The 24,752-nt window shown below is 49.4% G+C and overlaps 1 protein-coding gene and 1 pseudogene across 2 annotated transcripts in view; one reads left to right on the top strand and one right to left on the bottom strand.

The window, feature by feature from the left end:
- Positions 1–854: 854 nt before the first annotated feature.
- Nkd2 (naked cuticle 2) overlaps positions 855–24,752 on the bottom strand; it is a 29,098-nt gene continuing 5,200 nt past the window's right edge. For both annotated transcript variants that reach the window (NM_001347535.1, NM_028186.5), the window contains 7 exons: positions 9,198–9,258; positions 8,005–8,132; positions 7,387–7,482; positions 6,570–6,714; positions 5,593–5,677; positions 5,011–5,138; positions 855–3,858 (listed from right to left, as the gene is read on the bottom strand). In NM_001347535.1, the coding sequence (NP_001334464.1) occupies positions 3,281–3,858; positions 5,011–5,138; positions 5,593–5,677; positions 6,570–6,714; positions 7,387–7,482; positions 8,005–8,132; positions 9,198–9,258 (1,221 nt within the window). In that variant the 3' untranslated portion in view covers positions 855–3,280. The remainder of the gene's footprint in view (positions 3,859–5,010; positions 5,139–5,592; positions 5,678–6,569; positions 6,715–7,386; positions 7,483–8,004; positions 8,133–9,197; positions 9,259–24,752) is intronic.
- Gm8062 lies at positions 12,237–12,807 on the top strand (annotated as a pseudogene).

The raw sequence follows: 24,752 nt of genomic DNA on the forward strand, positions 1-24,752 counted from the left end.
AGACACAGAGAACAGCTCAGGCATATATCCAGAGTCCTAACAACAGGTTCTATGGCAAGTATGAAGCTTAGGCAGGCGGTGTAGTCTTTGTAGCCTGTTACACCTTGCAGATGGGACTTTGTGAATATCGTTTGCCTTTGGGGGAAACACCATGCTGCAGTTTCCAGATGTCTGTCAGTAACTGATCCCTTCTGCTTAGGACACTAGGAACAGGAAGGGCAGCACCCCAGAATACCCCTGAGGAGGGGCTTGGCTCACTGACAAATCACATCCATGATGATATCACTGTAGTGAGGAACCCCAGGGCTGGGGATCAGCACACAGGCCACTTCATCAAAGGTCACAAAAACATGCAGCTGTGAACAGGCCCAAGGGAATAGCAGAGTGGACTTGCAGGCGGAAGGTACAAAGAGTATGCTCTGTCACCTAGAGTAGAACAAGGGACAGGCAGCAGGTCCTCTTGAGCTGCCCAGCAAAGGCCTGGGCTGTGTTAGTTCACATGGGGATGGTCCAATGGATGATGTCAAAGACACAGACTCCTTATTGGTTCTAAAGCCAGCTGAGAATGGCAGAGACTGCCTTCTGCTCTCAGAACTGGCCTTGATAGCAGGCAGGAGCAGTCTGCGTGTTTATGAGCCCTGAAGAGACAGGGTTACCCTGAAGGTTTAGAAGAACAAGGACCTTACACTTGTCTGAATTTGCTAGGAGACCTCCTATGTGTGAAAAAAGGACACGACCAACTCGGGGCAGCAGGATTCCAGATCATACTTGAGAAATTAAATAGAAACTGGAGTCAAAAGATTCACCCTGAAAGTGATGGGGTACCTGCTAAGAAAGGGTCATCTTGGCGACACTTCACTCCTGCGACAGTTTATTTGGGAATGTACATAGATCGGGTTGTTGAGTTCTAAGAATACACAGTAGCCACAACCTCCACATACACAGCCAAGGTTGGTTATTTTCCTCACCACAGCCACTGTCGTCTGTTGCCAGGTACTACCAACTGCCACAGAGACACCATCCTGGCACCCAGCACAGGGTGGACTAAGCATCACCACCTCTATCTTTCTTACCTCTGTCTCCATTTTCAACATTGCAGTTTTACTACTAGGTAGTCCTGGAGTTATCCCAAGCCAAGTTCCTGCATCTCAGTAGATCCACTGTTCTCAGACACTAGTGACCACGTCCAGAGTGGCTACGTGCTGGAGAACATGAGCAGTTTGGGGACAGGGGAGGCGGTGTCACTAGATAGTCCAGTCTGGTCTTGGATTGTAGCTCTTGATGTAGCCTCCCACAAGCTCTCACTGCCACACCCAACTAAATGGTCTGGGTGTTTCTCATTTACTTCACAAGTGCTTTCCCATCTCTTTAGGTCTTATCATGGTACGGAGGGAGAACTCTCAGCTGTCTGGGGTGGTGTACCCCCCTCCACTTAACACTCACACAGTGGCAGGTGCTCGGCCCCTGCCATGAGCTTGTCAGGGCTTCCACCTGCCCTGCATTTTTAAAACGTGAAGCCAGGGCTCAGGCTTGGCTGAATCTCCCCACTTCCCATGCTGCTGCAGCTGGACCATGGCCCTAGGTGTCATTGGGGATATCCTGTAGGACATCTCTCAGGGCCTGAAAGGACTTTTTTTTTTTTTTTTTTGAAAAAAGCTTATGTTCATTGGTGTTTTATCTACATGTATGTCTGTGTGAGGGTGTTGGAAGCCCTAGAATTGGAGTTACAGACAGTTGTGAACTGCCATGTGGGGGTGCTGGGAATTGAGCCCAGGACCTCTGGAAGAGCAGCCTCTTAACTGCTGAGCCATCTCTTCAGCCTCCTGAAAGGACCTCTTAGCACAAGCCCAATATAAGAGTGCTGCATACTGAGAGAGAAACTGGGTGGCCATGCTGATTCAATCCCTCTGCTGTGGTGTGGGTGGTGGAACCTCACATACATGCCATCTCTACATCCATGACGTGGGTACTTTAGTCATGTTGTAAGGAAAGGGTGACACACTCTAGTCATTTTCGTTTTGGGGAGCATGTCTAGCTAACAGTGAACAGCCTACAGAGGACTGATGGTCCCCAGGTCAGAGACATCACATTCAGGTCTTCGGGAATTCCTTAGAATAGGCACGGGGTTGAGGGGAAAGGAGATAAACATAAGGTTGTGTCGCTTCTCAACAGTCTGCATAAGCTGGAGCCCACGGAGTCCATCTGGAGCTTGGTGTTTCTTGTTAACATGAGCTGAACTCTGGGTTTAGAGTTCTGGTTTTTCTTAGTCTAGAAATCCCTTATTAAGAAGCATTGCTATGGAGTTGTGTGCGTCAAGCAGTATAAGCCAGGACGGTTCTACAGCATTCACCCTCCACAAGTACCTGTCATCTTCACCTGCAGCTACGGTGTGTCAGTACACTACCCACCGCTCTCAGAAAAGTGTTTTAATACAAGGGTATGTGTGCCTTGTTACAGAATGCACAATTCTTTATTATGCCAAGAAGGCATCATGCCCAACTTTCATAAACTCACAAGAGGTTAAAAAGTTCCTCTTGTTCTGTCCTGCTGGTGGAACCATGAAAATTGTGGCTTCTTGAGGACCCCATACCTTTGCAGCCTTTATGGAGGGACATCTAAGTATCACTTGGCTATGCACAGCCTGAATGAGGACCTCCAGCATTGTACCTGATCCTTCTCATCCCAACCCGTCTGGGTCTTATCCATATCTACCTAGGATGCTGGAAGCTCGACACCAAGCCTCATGCTGCCCACGGAACGTCACTCTGTCCCTCTGCTCAACAGTGCCCCCTCCACATTTGCTGATAATCTGGCCTCTTTGTTTTGCTTTGTTTAACATGGTACACTGAAGAAGAACCACTTTCCAAGCCAGTCCACTGACTTTACAACATAGAAACTTCACAAAAAGCATTGCCTTTTCTATTCAGGTACCCGAAGGTCAAAGAACCATGAGGATACAAAGGATGCCTTCAAATATCCCATGGTCACACTGCAGCAAAAGCAGGAACAGATGCTTTTGTGCCCTCATGTATGGGCTTTCTGGATGACACAGGAGCACGTGTCCCTGGTAACCATCAGCTGCATCAAATGTACTGGTATCCAAATGGCATGGAGAAAGGTAGCTTTGTCCATGAATATCCAAGCCTGGTGCCATCTCCCTGGTGTGCCCCCTTGACATCTGCAGCTGGTGTTGAGCCAGGGGATGCTGTATTCTCTACTGGGCACATGCCAGCCCCTGCTCTGTTCCCAAGGGCATTTGGGCAGAGTGCTTGTTTGGGTGCTAGGATGGGTGGAAGTGGTGGTGGTGGTGATGGTGGTGGTGCTCATGGTGATGGTGGTGTTCATGCCTCTGGACCACAGGCATCACATAGCCCTCAGGCCCCAGCATGGGAGGCAGGTCCCGTACTACTTCATGCTCCACCATGGTAGGCTGGCCATGCCCCTTAAGTGGTGAGTGGCCTTCTCTGGCTTTCTGCCGGTACCGCTTGTGACCATAGGGCTGCGGTGGAGGCTGTGGTGGGGGCTGAGGAAGGTGGTGGCCATCCTGAGCACTCTGGGGCAATGGCACGGCCTGCAGGCAATAGCTGAGAGCTTTCCCTGGCTTGCCACTGCCTGGTGTCCCAAGAGGTTTTCCTGGACCCTTAGGAGACCTGAGGAACTGCTTCTCCTGCCCCTTGATCCGGGGCTGTGCAGCCAGGGCCCGGGTGGCAGGCTCATTAGCTGGTATGACATGCTCAGCCAGGACTTGAGACCTGCGGTGGTGTATAGCGTGGGCATCCGACTCTTGTGATCGGGACCTGCTTGGAATGTGTGTGGCCCTGCCATGATGTTCTTGCCTGGCCTGCTCAGGTGGTGACCCTAGGGACAAGACAAAGGTGGTCCAGAGTAAGGCTTGAGATATGTCATAACTGTACTATGGGTTTGCAATAGAGCTGGCTTTCTGTCTGGGTCACGTCTCAGATGGCCACATGCCCCAAGCTGGGCAGGGAGAAGTAAAAGCTCAGCCCCCCACATATTTTATACTCCATCTGGGTGTCAGACACCTCATTAAAGAGCCTGAATGTCACTCCTTAAAGGGGTTTGGCCACTCTGGGATTTTACTGCTTGGGTCAGCTGGCCTTTTGTCCCTATTGTGGGTCCTATTAAGGAGATTCTCTACTGGGATAGACAGAACCCTTCTAGGATATGAGGAGGGGGTGACAGAAAGTTATGTCACTCTAGGGGGCACTCCACTGAGATGAGATCAAGCCCACTTCCAGGATAGTCTGGTTGCAGCTTCATGAAATGCTTAAACCCTTAAGGTCAGCCCTATGCAGTGGCCTTAGTACATGGGGCCAATTGAGGTCACACTTCCCACTAAACCCTTTAGAGTCCCTCTCCAGATGCCACCCCTCCTTCCACCCAGCGTCAGAGGATCAAAGCTCTAGTACAAAGCACATGGAGCCAGCCATTCCCAAGTGTGGGTCAACTTCAGCCAGGGACTTCTAGCTGATCAGAGATATTATCACAATGGACAGATTGCCTGCATGGACTCTCAGGGATGCCTAGTGTGGATGGGGGGATAGTAGAGGACTTGGCCTCCAGCTTTCAGAGTGCCAGCCAGGCTGTAGTTCATGAGTCTCTAAAGGTTACAAGAGGCACAAAACCAGAAAGGAACCTCGTGTCTACAATGCTGGCTGTCCACTTGTCCTCAAGCTGGTAATTCTGCCCTAACTGCCAGCTCCCCCTGCTGGAAGGCTCATGAACATACATCTAGTAGTTTTATATCTTCCCTAAGCCAGAGTATGTCTCATACATACACCTGGATGTTGAACCACCTTGCTTTCCAGGCCCCTTGCCAATGACAGAAGGGTAAGCTGTGAGTTCACATCTAGGCAGAGGATAATGGGGCACCCAAGTGGGGTGGGGACACCTGGAACCCAACATCCAGAGCCCCTTGCCTACTTGCACCTTCAGGGAGACATCTATACCCAGAGGGTAGATACAGGGTGGGAGTCCTCCAGTACCTACCAGGACCAAACTTAGATGTGTAGTTCTCGATGCCAGCAAGGTCTAGGTAGTGGTTTCTGCGCTCTGTGTTCTCATCCACACAGTAGGGCACTCGCACAGAGCAGGGCTGGGGATCAGCATTGGGCTTCCTGTATGGAGCAGAGGATAGGCCTGACAATTTGCTCAAGGCCAGACTTTAAGTCATATAACAGGGCTGCTTGCAGAAGTGGATGGTGTTCGAGGATGTCTAAGGAGGGACGTTGACTAGTATCCAGTACCCAGAGAAGGCGGAAGTGACACAGTTGGACAATGTTGTATGTTGTCCAGAGAATTAAGGTCCACAACCCATGATGGCAGCCTATCAGCACCCAGGATACTACCACATGTCTCACAGGGCTTGAGTGACCCTAAATTTAGGGTGTTCTCTGTTTACCTACCTGGGACCACAATGCCCCCTGCTCCCTTCTGTTGGATAGACATGGTGCTCAGCCCCACAAGGTACCCTCACTCTTCATAGCACACAGTGTCTACCTGTCTCAGCACCCCGCCTGACAGGACACTGGGGAGGCTAGCAGGAAGCCAACCACTGAACTCACATCTCACCTGCTGTAGGCGGATAGCCTTCTGTCAGCCACTCGGGGCTCATCTGTGAGCTCAATCTCTGTTCTGCCACGAGTGGGCTCCCGGTCTGAAAGAAAGGCATCCCATTCATTCATTCATTCATTCATTTCATTCATCCTTTGCAGTTCAGTTATTCACTCACCCCTGACCCACCTGCTTATCCACGCATGCATTTCTTCTGCCTATTCATGTTACAAATCTGAACATCCATCCACACTCATCACAGGCATGCTATAACCAGTGCTGTCCTTGAACTCCACCCCCCATGTTAAGGCAGAGGGTTTATTCCACATCATACATCATTATACAAGACATTGCCTCTTATACACGGACAGGGGTGCAGGGATTTGATAGTTTAGGCTGTCTTAGAAGCACAGTATGTGTGGAGTTAATGGTTTAAAATAAATTAATGGTTAGATACAAAGAAAAATGACTGGATTTGCAGAGCACATGTAACAGAGGCGAAGGCCAAATTTTATCAGTGCATGGGATAAAGTGCTGGGGGGAGACGCTCCATGCTGATTATGAACAGTTAAAAAACAAGTTAAGGCTGGCCTTGAACTTTTAACCCTGTTGCTTCCCTAGCGCTTAGATTCCAGGCCTATGCCACCATGCCCTTTGTTAATGAATTACTTTCCTTGCTCGTTCTATCCATTCATTAAGCAAACAGTTTCGTCTTCTGCCAGGTGCCAGGTTCTGCTTGGGACATTGTGGAAGCAAGAAGTTTTTGACTGGAAGTAGTTAGGGAACCTGAACAACACTGATACCCAGGGCCAGTGGTGGGGAGATAACGGTGGGGAAGGGCAAGTGTAAAAAGCATTAAGTTAGGTGGCTGAGGGTGTGGCCTGCCCCCGCAGGCCTGTCTTAGGGGTGGTGCTGTCCCTGCAGGCCTGGTTTAGGGAGATGCTCATGGAGATGATATTGTTTGTACAGGAAGGCTCCTGGCATAGACCCCTCACCTTGGCCAGTGAGAGGACATTCCTTCTTGCTGGAGGGTTCAGGGCTGACAGTTAGCTTCACTCGAAGGGTCTTGCTGCTGCCGGAGGAGTGATTGACAGAGGCATCGACAACCTCGTAGATGGTGTGCATCAGGCTGGACATGTCCTGGGGCCAACATGACAGACTTCAAGGGACAGTTTTCCTTTCCTTACCAAGCATGTATTCACCCCCTGTCCACAGCAGGCACCTTGGGTCCATTTACTCCCCATCAGACACTGACTTATACCCAGATTAGACCCAGGATGTTGTACATGGCTTAAAGGTAGCCCTGCTGTCTGTCCTTGAGGCCAGGGTTAGCCTAACCTTTGATTTTTATATTCTAGAACATTAGACGAGCAAGCAGATAAGCTTTCTCTCTAGATACACTTTTTTTCAGCACCATTGTCATGGCCAATGAAGATGCTTCCTCTGCCTCTTTTAGACACAGTTCAATGGAGCAAGGACACTCCACAGGCCCAGGCTGCCTGGCCTAGGGATGTCAGAGCTATAGAAAAAGACCGTGCTGGAATTGGTGATAAGACTTGTGCAGACTGCCAGAGTAAGGAGACGCTGATACTAGCTAGGTCAGGATGTTAAAATGGGCTCTGCCTCCCCTTCTGTCTTAGGAAAGTTCTAGTCTCTTCTTTCTCCCCAGTCAGGGCTCACTCTGTCTCTCTATCTAAGGATTCAGACATTATCTATCCATCTGTCTACTGAACCAGATTGGTTCCAGATCTCAAGAGGTCTTACCCCCGACTCCTCATCCTATGGGTGGACTGACAGAGGTGGGCGTATTACCTCTCTGGTGACTTTCCCACTGTTGTCAAAGTCATACAATGTGAATGTCCATTCTTGGCGGTTGTCTTCTTCCACTGAGACGTCACACTGCAGTGCCTGTAGGCAGCATGCAGGGGTAGGAGGCAAGGAAGAATCAACTGGCGCCTGAGACCCGAGTGCCCCAACTGAGGCTCTTCCTGGTTGTCAGCCAGGAAGAGGTAGCTCAGGAGAAGTTGGCTTGCATCCCTCAACCCTGCTTCTTGCCCACCCCCGCCCCCTAGTGAGGAGCCGATTCCATGCTTCATGACTCAGTTTCCCCCCTGTGGCATCTGTCTCTGCTCATGCAAATACTCAGGGTCACTTCGAGTTGGAGGAATTAGGACTGTGTGTTCCTGCTGCTCCCCTCTGTCGTTCCCTGACCAGTAGTGCTAGATACCTATTACATCTGCCTAGCAACGTCAAGGTCACAGCAATACCAGGCAAACCCCCAGAGCATCACATTTTAGTCCTGTGGTAAGGCCTCAGAGAGGCTAAGGAAACCACAGAGCTGGGATGACCATGGTTCCCATTTAGGGCCACCACTAATCATGCTGGGGCCCAGGGAGACACTTACGCAGATGTACACAGGAGAGGACTTACGTCAATGTTCAAGTGCTTCTTGCTAAGTCTCAGTGGACCCTCACGGCTTGCTGCCTTCTCCCCATCATCTGTGCTGAAGAGCTGGCCCTGGCCCTCATGGCCCTCAGACTTCTCAGGGGGCAGCACAACTGAAAGGGCAAGAGGAGGTGAGACAAGGGCCTGTCCCATGTGGGTAGCGTGACTATCTTGCTCTATTCTGTTCTACATGAGCTCTGAGCTAGAGCCTGCTCCTGTAGAATAGGAAAGTAGTGAGAAGAGAGAGGCCTCACTTGGGTTAGTTCAACTATGTATACCCTGGCTGTACTTTGCAGTCTGTAGTGACTTTCAGTGAGCAATCTGTCTCCTCTAGGCTGACATTGTACAGATGAGGTGGGAGAAGGACCTTCAAGATCAAAACAGAGTAGTCACCACTCCTGAGTCCTCCAGGAGAGTGAGTCCCTGTATCCCCAGGTTTTCTCCTCATTTTCTAATGCCTTCATCCAAAACCCACTGGCAAGGCCACATGTGGGCTAGCTGTTGGCCAAGCAGTCTTGTCTCCCCTGACTTCCAGTGTGAATGGATAAGAAGCCCTGTTTCTGGGGCTCACATATTCTCAGGGTCTCAAGCTGTGTCTTGACAGGGGCCCAGGTTGTTGGTCAGGTGTCTGTCCAGGTATGAGCTGAGAGGATGCCCAGTACCTGAGTTGCAGTAGGCAGTGCTAGGAGTCCCTCTGGGCTTCAGCAGATGTCTGAAGGGGGATCTATAGGCTAGTGCACCTACTAACTAGAAGCCGGTAAGAACTCATCACTTCTCTGTGTGGGGCTAACTCCACCAAAGATACACACATATGATAGTGACTCAAGCAGGGTTCAAGTCACAGATTTAGGACCACTCCACCACTCCACAACTGGTGCAGCAAGTGGCCATGACATTAGCTCAAAATTCAAGAGCACCAGTCCATGCAACCCAACCTCCCCACTCAGTCCCAGAACTACATACACAAACCACTGTACAGGGACCCTGTGGCTCAATATTTTGCTTCTCCTGTGGACATATCCGAGCTGCCTGCTTGGTAAGGAATCTCAGGTAACAGGTCTCTGCTTACTAAAGAACTAGCTTCTCTTGCGACTAGGAAGCAACTGATCTCAGTTGTATGCCAGTGTTGAGGGTTTTGTGGTGTGAGTCCTAGGCTCGGGGTAAAGAGCTAGACTTACCTTCTAGGGAACCCTTGTCGTCCCAGAAAGGCCCCTCCTTAGGGTCTCCATTGAGCAGCTCCTGGAAAACAACATGGCAACATAGGATTACGAACTCTAGACTGAGAAGAGCAGAGGAGGACAACAAATAAGCCTGAGCCTGAGACCTCAATAGAAACCAGCATCAGGCCTCTAAGAGGCCTTCTCGGCGTGATCTGTGGGCCCACCTAGACCACCAGCTCCTTCCAGCTTCACACAGCAGAATGTACAAATGTTGTGTGCTAGAGTCATTTCTAGGACTTGGCCTCATTGCCTGGAAGCAAAACCCACTTTCAAGCGAGACTTAGGATCTCCCAGGGCTCAGTCCCAACACTGCCAACCCACATGTATAGAAGCCTCTAATCCAAGAACCCTTATGTGTTGTCACTCTGTTCCTGGCCTAGCTTGCAAAGCTTTCCACCAAAACTGACCCCCCCCCATGGTACCCAGGGTGGCATTCACTGGAGCAGCAAAGGGGCCACGGCCTCCTTCAGGGCTGGGCTGAGGAGCAGGGATGACTGCCAAGAAACATCCTTAGCCCACAGCTGATCCCAAGACAAGTTATGGGAAAACGGGAAGGACTTCAAACACATCCAGGCAACATTTCAGCCAAGAGACTCTGCAGAACAAAAGCTCACATGGTTCTCGTGAATAACCCGCAGAAGCAAAGGCTACAAGAAAGGAAATATAAAACGTGCCACGGAAGCCATCTGCAATCAAAGGGCCCTTCGGGACAGGAGAGCTCGCAGCCCCCAGCCCAGCACTCAGGGCCCCGGGGAGCATTTCCCACCAGTTGTTTCCTGGCATTTCTGTTTGACTCCAGGTGGCTTCAAAGTTTCAAACCCTCAAGGAGATGGGAAGTTGAGCTAAGATTCATTCGTCTGGCAACGTCCCTGGGGATTACATGGGCCAGATGAGCCCTTGGGTTGGTAGCTGGGGACAGGAGGAAGATAAGACTCCTCAATTTTATATCTCATCCGGAAAAAGTATCCCAGGTACACTTTGACACATTCTCACTTGTCAGGGACTACAGGGTGGTCACTAGCCCCTACCCCATTCCTCCCTGTGGATCACATGGGATGGTGTCTGGCAGACATAGGTCTCATTCAAACCCAGAGCATGGAATGACAGAGCATATTTAAAAACCTGATGCCTTTGGGATAAGGTAGGGGGAACATTCTGTCTCTCGCAGCAAATAAGAAAATAACCATGAAGCCCCCACGCCTGAATGGACAGGCTGACTGCTCTGCAGTATGTGAGAAGGAATAGCAGAAATGCTCAGGTACGTGGGACAGAGACGGGGATAATACAGCAGTATTCGGGGCAGTATTTGCTGTGTGAGGCTTGGGGGAGGACAAACCCCAAGTGTTCGTCTCCTGAAAGGAGAAGCCAGGATAGCCTTAGGACTAACCCAAAGTGCAACATGGGGAAGAGAGAGGGGCTCCTCTCTAGGTGTTTGTCTGTCTGTCTTTGTTTGTTTTGGCTGTGCAGCAGTTGTAGGAAATACAGCATTTGAGGAACCCTTACAGAAAACCAAATGGCCAAGTTGAGTGACTAGGGCCAGGAAGTAGGGGACACTCCTGCTCATATTGACATCTAAGAACATACATAGTCTTCCTCTCTCTGGGCCTCCTAACTCATGGGAACCATTATGAATAAGATGCATACATAGCTTGTTAATCTTAGGATGTCACTTCAGGGATTACGCTAGAGATCATCTTAATGAGAAAACCTCCTAATTATTAAAAATATTAGCTACCCACATATGGCAGCATGTGCCTTTAATTCTAGCATCTGGGAGACAGAGGGGCAAGGGATCTCTGTGAGTTCGAGGCCAGCCTGGCCTACTTAGCAAGCTTCAGGACGGCCAGGACTAACATAATGAGAAAGGAGGAGACGGTCCTCATTCATTCACTGATCAAATAACCCACAGCCGGAATGAAGGCTCAAAGGGTCTGATTGTAATGAAGTGCAAGGAATCCGTCCTGGCTCTACGAAACTTTTTTTGTCTGCAATGCATAGTGACATGTCCTGCGACTGGAGGCCTGAGCTTAAGAGAGACAGGGACCAGCTTGTCCCAGCTGAACATAAGGTATGAAATTTAGTAATTTCTAAAAACCTTGGGGCTCTCTCTCTCTTTCTCTCTCTTTTTTTTTCTTTGAAGTCAGAGTAACTCACGGAGCTTCAGCTCCAGATCCTATGAAGTATGGAAACTAGGTTCAAAGACATGAACCTCAAGGGGCTCAGCTTCATCCTGGAGGTACCTCGGGTGCTGTGGCTGACAGCTCCTAGGTCTGATTACAGACCCAGGGGTTGAAAGCTGCTGCTGACAAAACACAGATATGCGGGGAAACCAACGCTGGTGGTAGGTACCACGGAGAGGGTCGAAGACTCAAGTCGATGTCAAGAGAGAGGAGCAAGGGCGAGTGGAGCAAATGTCAAGGTGTCATCCCCTAAGTCACCACACCTACCCTTAGGGGAAAAGTGATGCAGGCGAGAGCAGGGACGATCCCTAAGATTCTCAATAGTTCCTTCCCCTTGGGGGCTCCCCAGACTTATCTCTCCCCTCAGAAAGCTTAAATCCTTCACAAACAGGCAAGTCTCACCTGACTAAGAAACTGGTGGTGGGTACAGCACCCCCAGACGGCGCTACAGCGGAAAGGCTAGAGCTTAGAGTTGCCAGCCTCTGAGTTGTTATAAACTGCCTATCACCACTACCATACTTTATCCTGTAGGTGAGGCTGGAACCACTAGCATTCGTGGATACCTTCCATTTCTTATTAAAAAAAAAAAACAAAAACAAAAAACTTGAGTTTTAGAGCCTTGCATGGGCTATAGACTTTAAATGCACTGTTAGGTGGGGAACTAAGAACATTCAGTTCAAATGAACTTAGTGGAACAGAGCATGCTCAGCATGCATTGCTCTAGGTACAATGCCCAGCACTGCAAGAAAAGAAGAAAAACAAAATAAAGAAAGAAGATCCTAGTAGCCTTCGCGCTTCCTCTTCCTGTAAGTGGCCAGAGGTCACCTGGCAAGATGGTTCGCTACTCTCTTGATCCAGAAAACCCCACAAAATCATGCAAATCAAGAGGATCAAACCTTCGTGTTCACTTTAAGAACACCTGGGAAACTGCCCAGGCCATCAAGGGAATGCATATCTGCAAAGCCACCAAGTATCTGAAGGATGTCACTTTAAAGAAGCAATGTGTGCCATTCTGGCGGTATAATGGTGGAGTCGGTAGGTGCGCCCAGGCCAAACAGTGGGGCTGGACACAGAGTCGGTGGCCAAAAAGGAGTGCTGAATTTTTGCTGCACATGCTTAAAAATGCCGAGAGTAATGCTGAACTTAAGGGCTTAGACGTAGATTCTCTAGTCATTGAACACATCCAGGTGAACAAGGCACCTAAGATGCGCCGACGAACCTACAGAGCTCATGGCCGGATTAATCCATACGTGAGCTCCCCCTGCCACATTGAGATGATCCTCACTGAGAAGGAACAAATCGTTCCAAAGCCAGAAGAGGAGGCTGCACAGAAGAAAAAGATAATCCAGAAGAAACTGAAGAAACAAAACCTCATGACGTGGAAATAAATTCAGCATAAAATAAAGGCAGATAAAGTTAAAAAAAGAAAGAAAGAAAAAGAAAGAAAGAAAGAAAGAAAGAAAGAAAGAAAGAAAGAAAGAAAGAAAGAAAGAAAGAAAGAAAGAAAGAAGATCCTGTACAAACTCTAGCTTGGTCTCCTGGGACATCCCTAAGGCTACAATAATAGGCCAGGGATGCTATAATTGACCAAAGCCACACCATCTGTAGGCAGGGCCACTGTAGCAGATTCTGTCAGCACACACCAGAACCCAGGACAGGGAGGATTCTAGGCACTAGCCCAGGGGTGGCTGGAGAGGCCAGATCAAAGGAGAAAATAAGTGTGTGTGTGTGGGTTAATTCTGGCCTCTGCCTGGTGATTTAAGTCAAATCTGTCCTGCTTACATAGAAATGCCCTTTAATCTGCACTGCTTTAGTTAAGTAGAAGAGCCAAGAGCTTTAATTACATCATATAAAACCTGTACAGAGCCACTGGCCAGACATGCAGCCACTTCCCCAATGCAGCCAAGTCCCTGTGACTTAGGCTAGAGCAAGGCTGTCAAAGGCAGACATTACCCAGCCCTGCTGTGACAGAGTCCGTGATCTCAGACCCTAGCAGATTCTCCTGAAGGTCCCACCTCAACATTCACCTCAGCTCCTCTCAAAGAACCAGAACCACGCCCTCTACCAGAGCCTTCTTGCTCTGGCCTCAGAAGTCACTCCTCTCGGACCAAGTTTTCCCTCTTCTTCATACTCTCGTGGCTAGACGCTCCAGATGTTCTGTCGAGGTCAATGGCTTGATGAGGCTCCAGCTTAGCATTCTGCACATGTCCTCAGTGCCTGACCCATAGGCACCTCCCTGCAGCACACACCCTACCCCAAGTTGCTTGCTGTCTTTGCAACATCACGTTCCAGTCTCTGATAGGTGTTCCCCTATTCACTGGGGACCAGTGTCATGATTGTGGGGGGAGGGCTCATGCCACAGTGGGAGTGTAACCCACAAATAAGGTGGCAAGCATCTAAGGTATGTCTGGGACTAACTTGTGCTGGCCTAAGGGGCTCCTTGCCCTGCTGCTACATACATGGATAGTCCACATACTAGAAATATCCATTTATTCACACTCAAAATGAGGGGTTCACAGTTCTTCAGACTTTCTGCCCTGTTTATTCACCCCACAAAGTGTTGAGAAGGTGACAGGATCTAGGACAGCCCAGGTCACAGTCCTCAAACATTTCCCACAATCACCACTAGGTGGCAGTAGTGAGCGGGGAAGTTTCCTGACAAACCTGAGTCCTAGTTTCCTAAATAAGAAGACAACTTCTTTGTCATAGATGCTCTGTTAATTACTGGCAGCTCACACCAGGAGGCTTCCTGTGCACGGTGCTTCACATATTTCCTTGCTAACTTTGCAGCCTTGAGGATAATTGGCTCTTCAATGACCGCTTCCCACCTTGGCAAAACACACCAGACAATAATCATTACTGTTGCCCTATGTCTGCCCTGCCCATTGTTTTCCTAACACTAAACAAAAGGAGGCTGAGGACAGAGAATTTATTTTGTTATTCTTTCCTCTCTTTGTCATGCCTATCAAATCTGTCCCATTGGAGACAAGGTGTACCTAAATGAACTACTTAAGGAGTGAACTTTATAACAATCGTCTTAAGAAAGTATTTTAAATGTTTATAAAGTGGTTATAAATAGTAACTTAAAATACAAAAAAAAAAAAAAGAAAGAAAGAAAGACAACTTGTCCTACTGTCAGCAAACAGTAAAGTCAGAGATGGTGGCATCTGCATGAACCTTTGAAAGAGGGTCATGTTCCTGAATCATAGCACCTACTAGAGCCTACAAGACCACACCTCAGCATCTTCCAAACGCCCACCCACCCTCGGCAGCTGTAAGGACGAGGAACAGAACAACCACGGGGCAGATGGACCTAAGGACAACCACGGGCCAGGTGTTCACTGTCTGAGGCTTCCCTGGACTCAGAAACACAAGACCACTGTCTCCACCCAGACCTCATGCAAGGGGTCTTTGCTCCTGTCCAGAGAACAATCCGTGTGTCCTTCCTGAAGCCAGGTACAAGGGCTTCTGTAAGGAGAATCCAGGCTCAGGTAGGGCATCAAGCCAGGCCTCAAGTGGAAGGACAGGCCATGACAGCGTCCATAAAATTCTATTCTCTGTGACAAGGTACATGTGTGACCTTCAACAAAGCCTCTAGGCTTGTAGAAGCTCTGGCTCCACCTGTCAGTTTTAAGGTCAAGGTTGTACATATTCAAACACAGACCTTGATGAAGGGTGAGATCCTGTCAGTGTCTCAGAGATGGGGTGAGGTTGTGGGGAGGGATACACTGAGAGATTTCCCATAAAGAAAGACAGAGTCAGAAACAGGCACATATGGGGAAAGAAAAAAGTGGGGATTAGGCCTTTAGTGGGTACTCTAGGAGAGGGGAAACAGAAGGAAGTGAGACTAGAGCAAACTGACTGAAGCCACTGTCCAGAACTGTGCCCAACAGGACAGCAGGCACCACAGCCCCCACCCCCGGGGGAGGGGGTATGATCTAGAACACATGGTTAGCAAGTACCGGGGGATGGGTCTTTGTATGTCTGATCACTCCAACCAAAATTAGTTCCTGACCATCAGAAAAATCACCCATATTAACCTCCTAGCTATTTCCACTCAGATGCAGAACTCTCCAGAAACACATCACAGAGGCCCCCAGGATGACCTTTGAGGCAGCTCTGCAGTGTCAGCCCAGGCCACTCTGTAAGACTGGGGCTGGGGTATGAGTCCAGGCTAAGAATAGTCTGCTGGTGGGAAGCTAGAGCTACAGGACCTGTGTGAGATTCATGCCATGTTTGTGGAGTCACACAGAGGTAGAGCCATACAGAGGAGTGGCCAGTAGTACCCTCAAGCGGGGGCTGCAGCTTCTTGGGGGCCATGCAGGAGATCCCAGGGAACCAGCGGAACACCTGGGCTCCTGCTTGGAGGCTGTTGATGCTGGGTGTGGAATTAATGTGAGCATCCCTCACACATCTCAAGTTTAGGGCCTCTCTCATGGGGCAGACTAGTCTTGGAGACCACAAAGAGCTATGATGCCCTGAAGAAGGTGACTGAAGACCGTCACAATACTAGAGCAGGCAGGGTAAGGAGGGAACTGAGGGTAGAAACAGCAAGGCCACAGCCTCTTCTGCTGGGGAAGATACCAGGCGGGACAAGGACTAACAACAAGCAGGGAACAGGAGACTAGGAGGAGACAGCAAGGGGAAGGAAGCTGCAGACAGCTTTGGAGCAGGGAAGTAGCACAGCCCTCAGATGCAGGGACCTTGTTCTCCACACAGGCTTCCAAGTGTGGCATCTAGCCCCAGGCCCCGAAAAACAGCGTTTTTCTTAGGAAAAGGTGAGGAGGCCGCTCTGCTTCCCGCCAGGGGCTGGAATTCCACTTCCAGGTGCCGGCCCACTCGTCTGTCTGGAAACGCTTGGCCAGCTTTGAAGTCACGACTCAGTTTCAGCAGCTAAATAGTTTCAGATGTGACAATCTAGTTTTATGGGCTTAATAATTCCGACACATGTGCAGTAGGGGCCCAGCAGTTCCTGTGGTGCCTGGCGGATCCCCTGCAGGGGCTGAGAGCCATGAAGTCCTGAATGCCTGAGAATCTAAGTCAAGATGTTTAAGGATGGATGATCCAGAGCCACCGCAGAAAGGGAACACAACAAGTGCACATGAGCGTCTTGCTTTCTTCTAGGATCTGCGGGGTGTTTTTACTCTACACACACACACACACACACACACACACATTTTTTTTTTTTAAATTGGGGGAGTCTTGGACCATTTTCATCAGGGGTTGTATAAATAAACCCTTGATGAAATTTATAAAGGCTGGGTAGCTGGGGGCGGGGGTAACAGGGTTTCCTAAAACACATACTCCTCCTTCACACCAGTGTCAGTCCTCCTCCCTTTCCTGTCCAGGCCAGAAAATACAAATATTTCCATCATCATCTTCCTCCTATTCTTACCACAGTCTCTCATTTGATTACTAATAGAAGATATAACATGGAACACATTGCCAACACTCATTCTTCCAAAAATACACTAATCCCCAGTTTGTGTAGGAATTGATCAGCCATAGGCACTGTGGGGAGGTGACCAACTACTATACACAAAGACGTGGACACCGAGGAAGCCCAGTTCACAGAGAGATGGAAGAGGGTGGATAAGTCCTGAATGGATGCACTACAGGGATGAGCCTTGCCACTTGCTGGAGAAATCTGTGCATTGAGAGATTCTGCAAGGTCATATGTCATACCGGGTCAGGAGCCTCCCCTTAAAGTCTGGCAGCTAAGACTCTATCTGTCACGCAGAGAGAAGGATTCAGGTGACTTGTGTCATCCACACTAACCTGTACAAGTGGGAAAGCAGCCCCATACCTCAGCAAAGAAAGAAGACCCCACCTCCTCCCAAGAATCCATCTCCAACAAAGACAGCCACAGAAGACCCACCTTGAAATAAACCGCTTGCAGCACACACATTAAATCTCTGTGTGTGAGTGTGAAGACTCTACATAAGCAGGTCTGTACTCACTGTACATGCAAACACACACGTGTATGTGCACAAACATGCACACACACGTGGACATACACACAGACACATGTGAACATGCACACACGCACACATGTACAAACGTGTGCATGCACACACATGTGGACATGCATGCGCAAATACACATGAAAATGTATGCAAACACATGCCTACACATGTACACACATGTACATGTGTGTGCACACATACACAAATATATTACACGTAGAAACACACACACATGCTCACATTCATGTACATACTCACACACATACTCATGCATGCATACATACATACATGTGTTTGTTCAGAGACAATAATCATAAGCCATGCTGACTACTTCTCTTGTTTTCACTCTTGGCACACTGAAGTTTCTTTGGTTTAGTCCTCCGTGCTCCAGTCATTTTGCAACTGGTCTACACCTTGATCTTTTACCAGTCATGCCTGACACTACGATTGTCTTTCACAAAAAATGATGATCAAAGCTGACCAACCTTCCCCGATGGTGACTATTCACAGTTTCTATTCACAGTTCACGGGCCACAGAGGTTGCAAATTAACAAAATGGAATCTAAACTCAGGTCTCCCAGACTCAGGTCTCTCTGCCTCTTGCTAGGATGAAGGTGGACTCCTATTCAGGAAACTGGCCATCGTTGTTCCCTTCCATTCCCATTAAAGCTTTATTTTTCTTATTTCAAAGGCAGATTAATTCCAAAGCTGGGAGAGAAGGCGACTCAACCCTAAGTTGCTGTTTTTGTTTTACTTTAGAAGGTACTGTGTGATGTGGCGTTCTTACCAGAGATAAGCAGGCTAAGAACTTGGCGCCAGGCCCCTGGGGAGCTCACAACTCAGAAAAAGCAATAAATGCTGTTCATTTTTTGTTAAGTGCTCTCCATAGAGCTCTGTGGAAATATACCCTTACTGGCTCTGCTGCCTGGCTGGGCTGTGAAGATCAAAGACAGCCTCATAGCTACCCTATCTGGCAGCAGCTGCATGAAGTCCTTAAAGGGAAAAGAAAAAGAGCCAAGCCTATATCCTTCAAACACACTGTAAGGAAATGTAGTGGGGTCCCAGTGACAAACGTGCAATGCAGCTCTTAACAAATAATAAATATCGTTTCAGAAATGGTACCAGCTCCAGGAAGCTGGAAGCTGCACAGCTGCAAGGAGAGCTGAAGGGAAGTAAGCCCAGGGTCAGCCAGACACAGAAGGGAACCTGGACATAGCAGGGCTCCTGGGAAATGAATGGGGTCCAAGGGACTGCATTCTGACTGCCAGGGCTGGCCAGGGAGAGGTGAAAGCCCTGAGCTGGCTACTTTACCCACTAAGGCTCTGGTCCTCTGCATGGGCAGATATGGTAACCCGTGCTTCCCTCAATGCTTCCCAAGGACTCTTCCATACAGACAGAAGAACACATGTTCTTTCTGTTCCATGCTAACCTCTGCCCTGTACTCTGTGTGTCACAAACACAAGGAACCCCAAGTCCAAGTCCAAGTCCAAAGAAACTTCGGGGAAGCTTCCCCTCCCACAGATGAGCTAATGCCTCCTCTGACGGGATGCGGATATACAAAGCAAAGCCAGTGGCCAGCTACTGCTGCCTTGCCATGCCTGGTAGGGATGGGGTCCTTAGGGCCACCACTTCAGTGGTCTTCCCACAGAGGGTATGCCTCCTAAGGTCATCAGATGCCATCGGCTCCTCATCCCAAGCATGCCCAGTCACAACCGACTCCAGCAGAGCTGGCTACTGATCAAAACACAGCCGGAGGGACCAAGGATAAAGTGCCAATAGGCAATTTTCCCAGAGTTAACACCAGCTATGTTTTCAAGAAAGCCCAAATCATTACAAGTCTGAAGTAAAGATAAAGTTATCCCACATCCCTGCTCCTCAGCCATGGAGTGGGTCTCAGAATCCCCATAAGGCCAGCAACAGGGGAGGAGGGGGCTGAGGGGGGGGGCAAGACAAATGATGACCCTCCCCAGGGGCTTCCTGTACCCTTCCAGCTGTCATGCCTGTCCCAGACAGTAAGTAGCCTTCTAGAGCCACAGAAGGGTTGGTATACATGTCTTTGTTTACTGTAGCTCCTAGGAGGCAGGTGCAGGTCACTGTTAGTTCTCTGTATACATTTCTCCTCCTCCTGGAATGTGTGCTGTTTACTCCTGCCCAGGGGCCTTTCACTGTGATGTCTGGACAACCCCCCCTTCGCCAATGCTGCCTCTCCTGATATCCACACCAGGGCAGTCCCCTGACCATCCTCTGGCTCACTCTCGGAACCGTTCAGGAACCCTTGTCTGGCTCCTCCTTCAGCCTAGGAATAGGTGAGATAGTGAGCAGGCAGGCAACCTTGGAGCAGAATAGCAACCAGTGCGGGAGGGTGAGTGGGGGGGGTGGGGGGGTGTCAGGAGTTTATGAAGATTAGAGTCCGGTCTCCAGGACTCAATACAGCGTGACTCAGTAAACTGCCAAATCTGTTGTACCGTAGTCATCTCCTTTAGAAAGAGATTTTGGGACAGGATTGGAGAGGCCATAAGCAACCCTGCAGGAGAAGCTCGGGCACATAGGGTCTGTATCTAGCTGAGCACTCACCTTACTCCTAAGACCTTTCCTCTTTGACCTTTTATCTTTTCTCTTCAGAGGCACCCGGACATGGCCTTTCTCACCGGACTTGGGGTACTCTTTGCTTTTATTCCAATACTTCCCCACTTCCACTCCAGTCTACACAGGTTGGGCTGCTAGATGGTGCCCACTGCAGCGAGTTGGTGCTCTGTTAGTTCTGGTACTTTCTCCCTGGGGCCTCACTCTGTCATTTTAGACTCTGCACTCCACTAGGGTTCACCCGGGTTCACCAACTTCTCCTCCCACTGCTCACTCGCCAGTGATCCTTGCGGCCTTTGGGAACCCACTCCTTCCTGTAACACACCTCTGAAGCACGTGGAACCCTTACCCAGCTTTCCAAGGAATCCATCAAAGTACAATGCAGTTCTCTTTCCTCTACCCATCTTTCTCGAAACAACGTCACCTTCAGACTAAAGCTGGCTCTCCCAAACCCTGGGATAATATGCTCCAGGTCTCTCAGCATGGGTGAGGCTCACCTAAAGTTGATGGGAGAGGAAGGTAGCTAACAGCCTCATCTAGACTTTCCACCTAATACGTCACTATAGGAGTCGGAGGGCTAACCTTGCCAGCAAGGGGGGTTGTGGGTGACCAGAGAGAGCAGCAGGCACATCTATACAGGGTATGATAAGAACAGGCCAAGTTCAGAGACACCTCACTCATTTGGGAGACCTGTGGGCTGGACACCCTGAACTGGGTGAGATATGTAGGGGATTCTGAGCATCCCCAGGAGGGCAAGGACCAGGGTTGGATGGAACTTCAGAGACCAAACGCCAGTCCAGCTAAGGCACCCAGTCAGCTATGGGAAAGGAGGGCTAAGTGGGCAGAGGACATTGAACAGGATACGAAGACAACAGTTTTGGGTGAGCAGCCAAGACTCCCTGATCAAGAGCACAAACTGAGGAAGGGTAAGGAAACCTGTGAGACCCCACTGAACAGGGTGAGCCCAGCTGTACTCTCAATCTCTCTGGGAGAACAGGAGGTTCCTGTAGTGGAGACTGTGTGCCAGGTCCTTGGGGGCAGGAAGAAAGAGGTACTGTCTCATGCCATTTCTGAGCAGGTTCTTCTTCAGAGCCGGGCTGAGGACAGACTTTTAAATCAAGAGATATAAATAAAACGTATCCCTTCACTGAATAAATATATCAGCCCTGGGCCTCCGCATCACAGGCATAAGAGAAGCCAGGATGGCCTTGATACTCCCGCACACAAGGACAAGCAGCACCTAGGATTCTGGTGACAAAGAGCACTTCCTAGCACACAGAACATCCTTTACAGAGCTCTAGACACCGACCAACCAGGATGCCTAGTGCTATATTAAAATAATCTCCCTCTGAATTTCTGTATTAAAACATTACATGCTTTTTTAGCTTCTCTGATTTCAGGGCTCAAAACTCGCTAGGGCTAGCTGAGAAGATTCTGAAGTAAAAGAAATCCTCCCTTCTGGCTGCCAGGCTTCATTGCCATCAGCCCATTCCAGCTGTGCGTGGCAAACAGGATCGAACAGACCCAATTTGTTCAATGCTGGCATGAAGAGCTGCCAGACGGACGCTGCCAAATCTCCCATCAACGTGAAAGCTGATTACAGCAAACACCAGCCCAGCAGTAGGTGCAGCTTGCTGTGAGGCAGGTTAGGGGGCAGAGAGGGTTTTTGATCACTAACAGGCTTATCTGTAAGTAGCGGCTCCAGCAAACCAGTCTTGCCCAAGCCGGTGCTGTGCTTTGCCCGGAATGGTCCTAGCATCCAACCATGTCTACCGACTACATGAGAGATCAAGCGCACAAACAGTACCCCACTGGGACTAGACAACTCTGTGTAGCGGAAGGGCATATCCCATCTGACAGGTCATAGCTGTTCCTGGTGAGGTAGCCAGCACATGGGATAATCACTCTCACCTCTCACAGCCTAGGGCAATGTGGTCCTCCTTAAAAGAAGCCAGTCCATGTCCTAGGCCAGGCTTCAATGTTCCCTGGCACCAACCTCAGTTAACAAAACAGTACAGCCTAAGGATGATCACCCTCCCCCCACACCCCCGTACCTCAATCACCACTGGGTGGCCCAAGTGGAGCCACTTGCTCTGACCCATGCTGGGTCACAGTGGGCAGAGAGCACACGTGTTTTGACAGCCCAAGGATAACCACAGAAAGCCAATCAAGCAAAGGGCTGGGAAGGGAGTGGGGTGTGTGTGTGTGTGAATAACCTTTCCATATGTCACCTCAAGTATGAGGAGCCTAACTTGAGCCACATGTTCCAATGACCCCTGTAGCCACCCCAGAGCCCAAGTTTCTCCTGCATCTATGGCCACCTGGGCCCCACCTGGCTCTGCTTGTCAGCATGTCTACCAACTACCTGATAGATCAAGGACATCAACAGTGCCCCAACGGGGACCAGACGACTCTGTGTAGTGCGAGGGCCTATCCCATTCTTTCACACTAGTTCTATTTCAGTTTTTCACATGAACCAGGGCAGATTCTGGAAACCTGACCCACAGGCTTGCTCTCTGTACCCTTCAGGGATCCTTCAGCCCATGGGTAAAGTTGACACAAAACCTCACAAGACATAGAACTGATTTCTCAGAAGTACTTGAATGGGAAGAATAGGGATCTCTTGGGTTCAGGTCCCTCCCTCTTGTAAGAAGAAAAGTCTACCAGGAGGCTATAAAGGGGAGGCGGACACATCAGTAACGCACCCATGTGACCCTCCAGGCACAACTGTACTGGGTGTTTTCCTGTTTGTCAGGGTCTTAGGCCTTACTCTGGTCACTGGTTGCAGGCTCTGTTTTGGTGTCTCAGAGCAGAGCTTTTGTATAGATGAACTCAATGGCATGGGGGCATGGACCATTCAGTGTTGTCCACAGTACAAGCAGCCCACAAGAGCACTCACAACAGCTCAATGGACAGACAAGACTATTATGTAATGCTAACCTTACTCTCAGTAGTATAGCATATACAAGGTGAGCTTGCTTCCTCATGAACAACTCTTTCCTGTGATTCTCAGAGCCATAGCTCTGTAGGGCTTCCCCACCAACCAGTTAGGGAGAGCAGCCTCCATGAGCTGCTGTGCATCCGCTTCTCCAGGTTCCTGGGGTGACACAGGCAACATTCTGGGAATTCCTCTTACCTGTAGGGAGAAGTGGTCTATGTCCATAGGGCTTAGCTTTCCTAAGTACAAGGCTGGCCACTGTGTATGTTAATCACATGTGGGTGGTCCTACTGTGTGTTGGCCCTGACTCCCTGGGCCTGGCCAGGATGAAGCACAGGGGACCGCCTCTGCCAAGCTCCTGCTTCCCATTCTAGACCCTTATATCTATCTCCTCACGCCTCCTGATAGAACCATGAGAAATATGTGGTCTCAAGGCCACAGGAAACAAGCTAAGTTGAACTTCAGAGACATGTGGAGCAGGCTTCAAGGCCTGGACACATGGCTAAGCCATAGCATCGTGGCTAGGGCCAGATTGCTGCCTCCTGACCACAGGAGGAAAAAAGAGTCATGTTTTCACTGGAACTGGCATGTGTTTTCACTGGAACTGGCATGTGGTTCCCAATGCTAGCTCTGACCAGGACTTCAACAAACTCTGTGCAGATGACCAGTGGGTATCCCCCGACCTCACTACTGACGCTTGAGACTGGAGACACAGTTCTGTCCTCTTCTTCCTTCTTTTTCTCTTCTCTTCTCTTCTCTTCTCTTCTCTTCTCTTCTCTTCTCTTCTCTTCTCTTCTCTTCTCTTCTCTTCTCTTCTTTTCTTTCCCTCCCTTCCTTCCTTCCTTCCTTCCTTCCTTCCTTCCTTCCTTCCTTCCTTCCTTCAGCTGTCCTGGAACTCACTCTGTAGACCAGACTGGCCTCGAACTCAGAAATCCGCCTGCCTCTGCCTCCCAAGTGCTGGGATTAAAGGCATGCGCCACCACCTCCAGCCCTTTTCTTTCTTTCTAAAGATTTATTTATTTATTTATTTATTTATTTATTTATTTATTTTATGTATGTGAGTGCTCTATCTGCTTGTACACCTGTGTCTAGAAGAGGGCATTAGATCCCATTACAGATGGTTGTGAGCCATCATGTGGTTGCTGGGGATTGAACTCAGGACCTTTGGAAGAGCAGCCAATCCTCTTAATCACTTCTTGCTTACCAAGACACAGAAACCACCAATCCCTGTCCCCAGACTCCAGAGCAAGTGTCAAGAGATACAGAGCAAGTAGGCCTGTCCCTAATGCTGGGGAAGAACTGGGTCTGGACATGTCACCTGCATTATCTAGCTCTGGACAAGCTATAGCAATTGGGAAGTTGCTTCATGTGCAGCCTGCTCTTGCACATGAAGCTGGACCACAGTGCTAGAACAGAATGCTCATGAGGCCAGGCCATTCCCTGTGTATGGTTGAAACCATGGTTCCTGGCCATGCCATTGACTGGCTTCTGGATAGCCTTGCCCCCAAGCTCACCTCAGACCCCTCCCTCCTCACCAGGGCTCCAGGTTGAATAGGCCTTCTGGTCAAAAGTGGTAATCCCAGGTTAACTCTTGGACTGCCTCAAAAAACCAAGGTGGGTAGCTTCTGAGGAACAATGACCAAGGTTGACCTCTGGCCTCCACATACATGTGCATACATGTTGCATATATATGCACATGCACATGCACATGCACATACACATGCACATACATAAAGCACAACCTTTTCATATATAAATTACTCAGCCACAAGCAAAACTGTAGGAAGTAACCTGAGTTCTAGAGAGGTGGCACCACTTGCCACAGTGGTCAATCTGCTGACAGGTC

The sequence above is a fragment of the Mus musculus genome, chromosome 13 (genome assembly GCF_000001635.26).
Source record: "Mus musculus strain C57BL/6J chromosome 13, GRCm38.p6 C57BL/6J".
Lineage (NCBI taxonomy): Eukaryota > Metazoa > Chordata > Mammalia > Rodentia > Muridae > Mus > Mus musculus.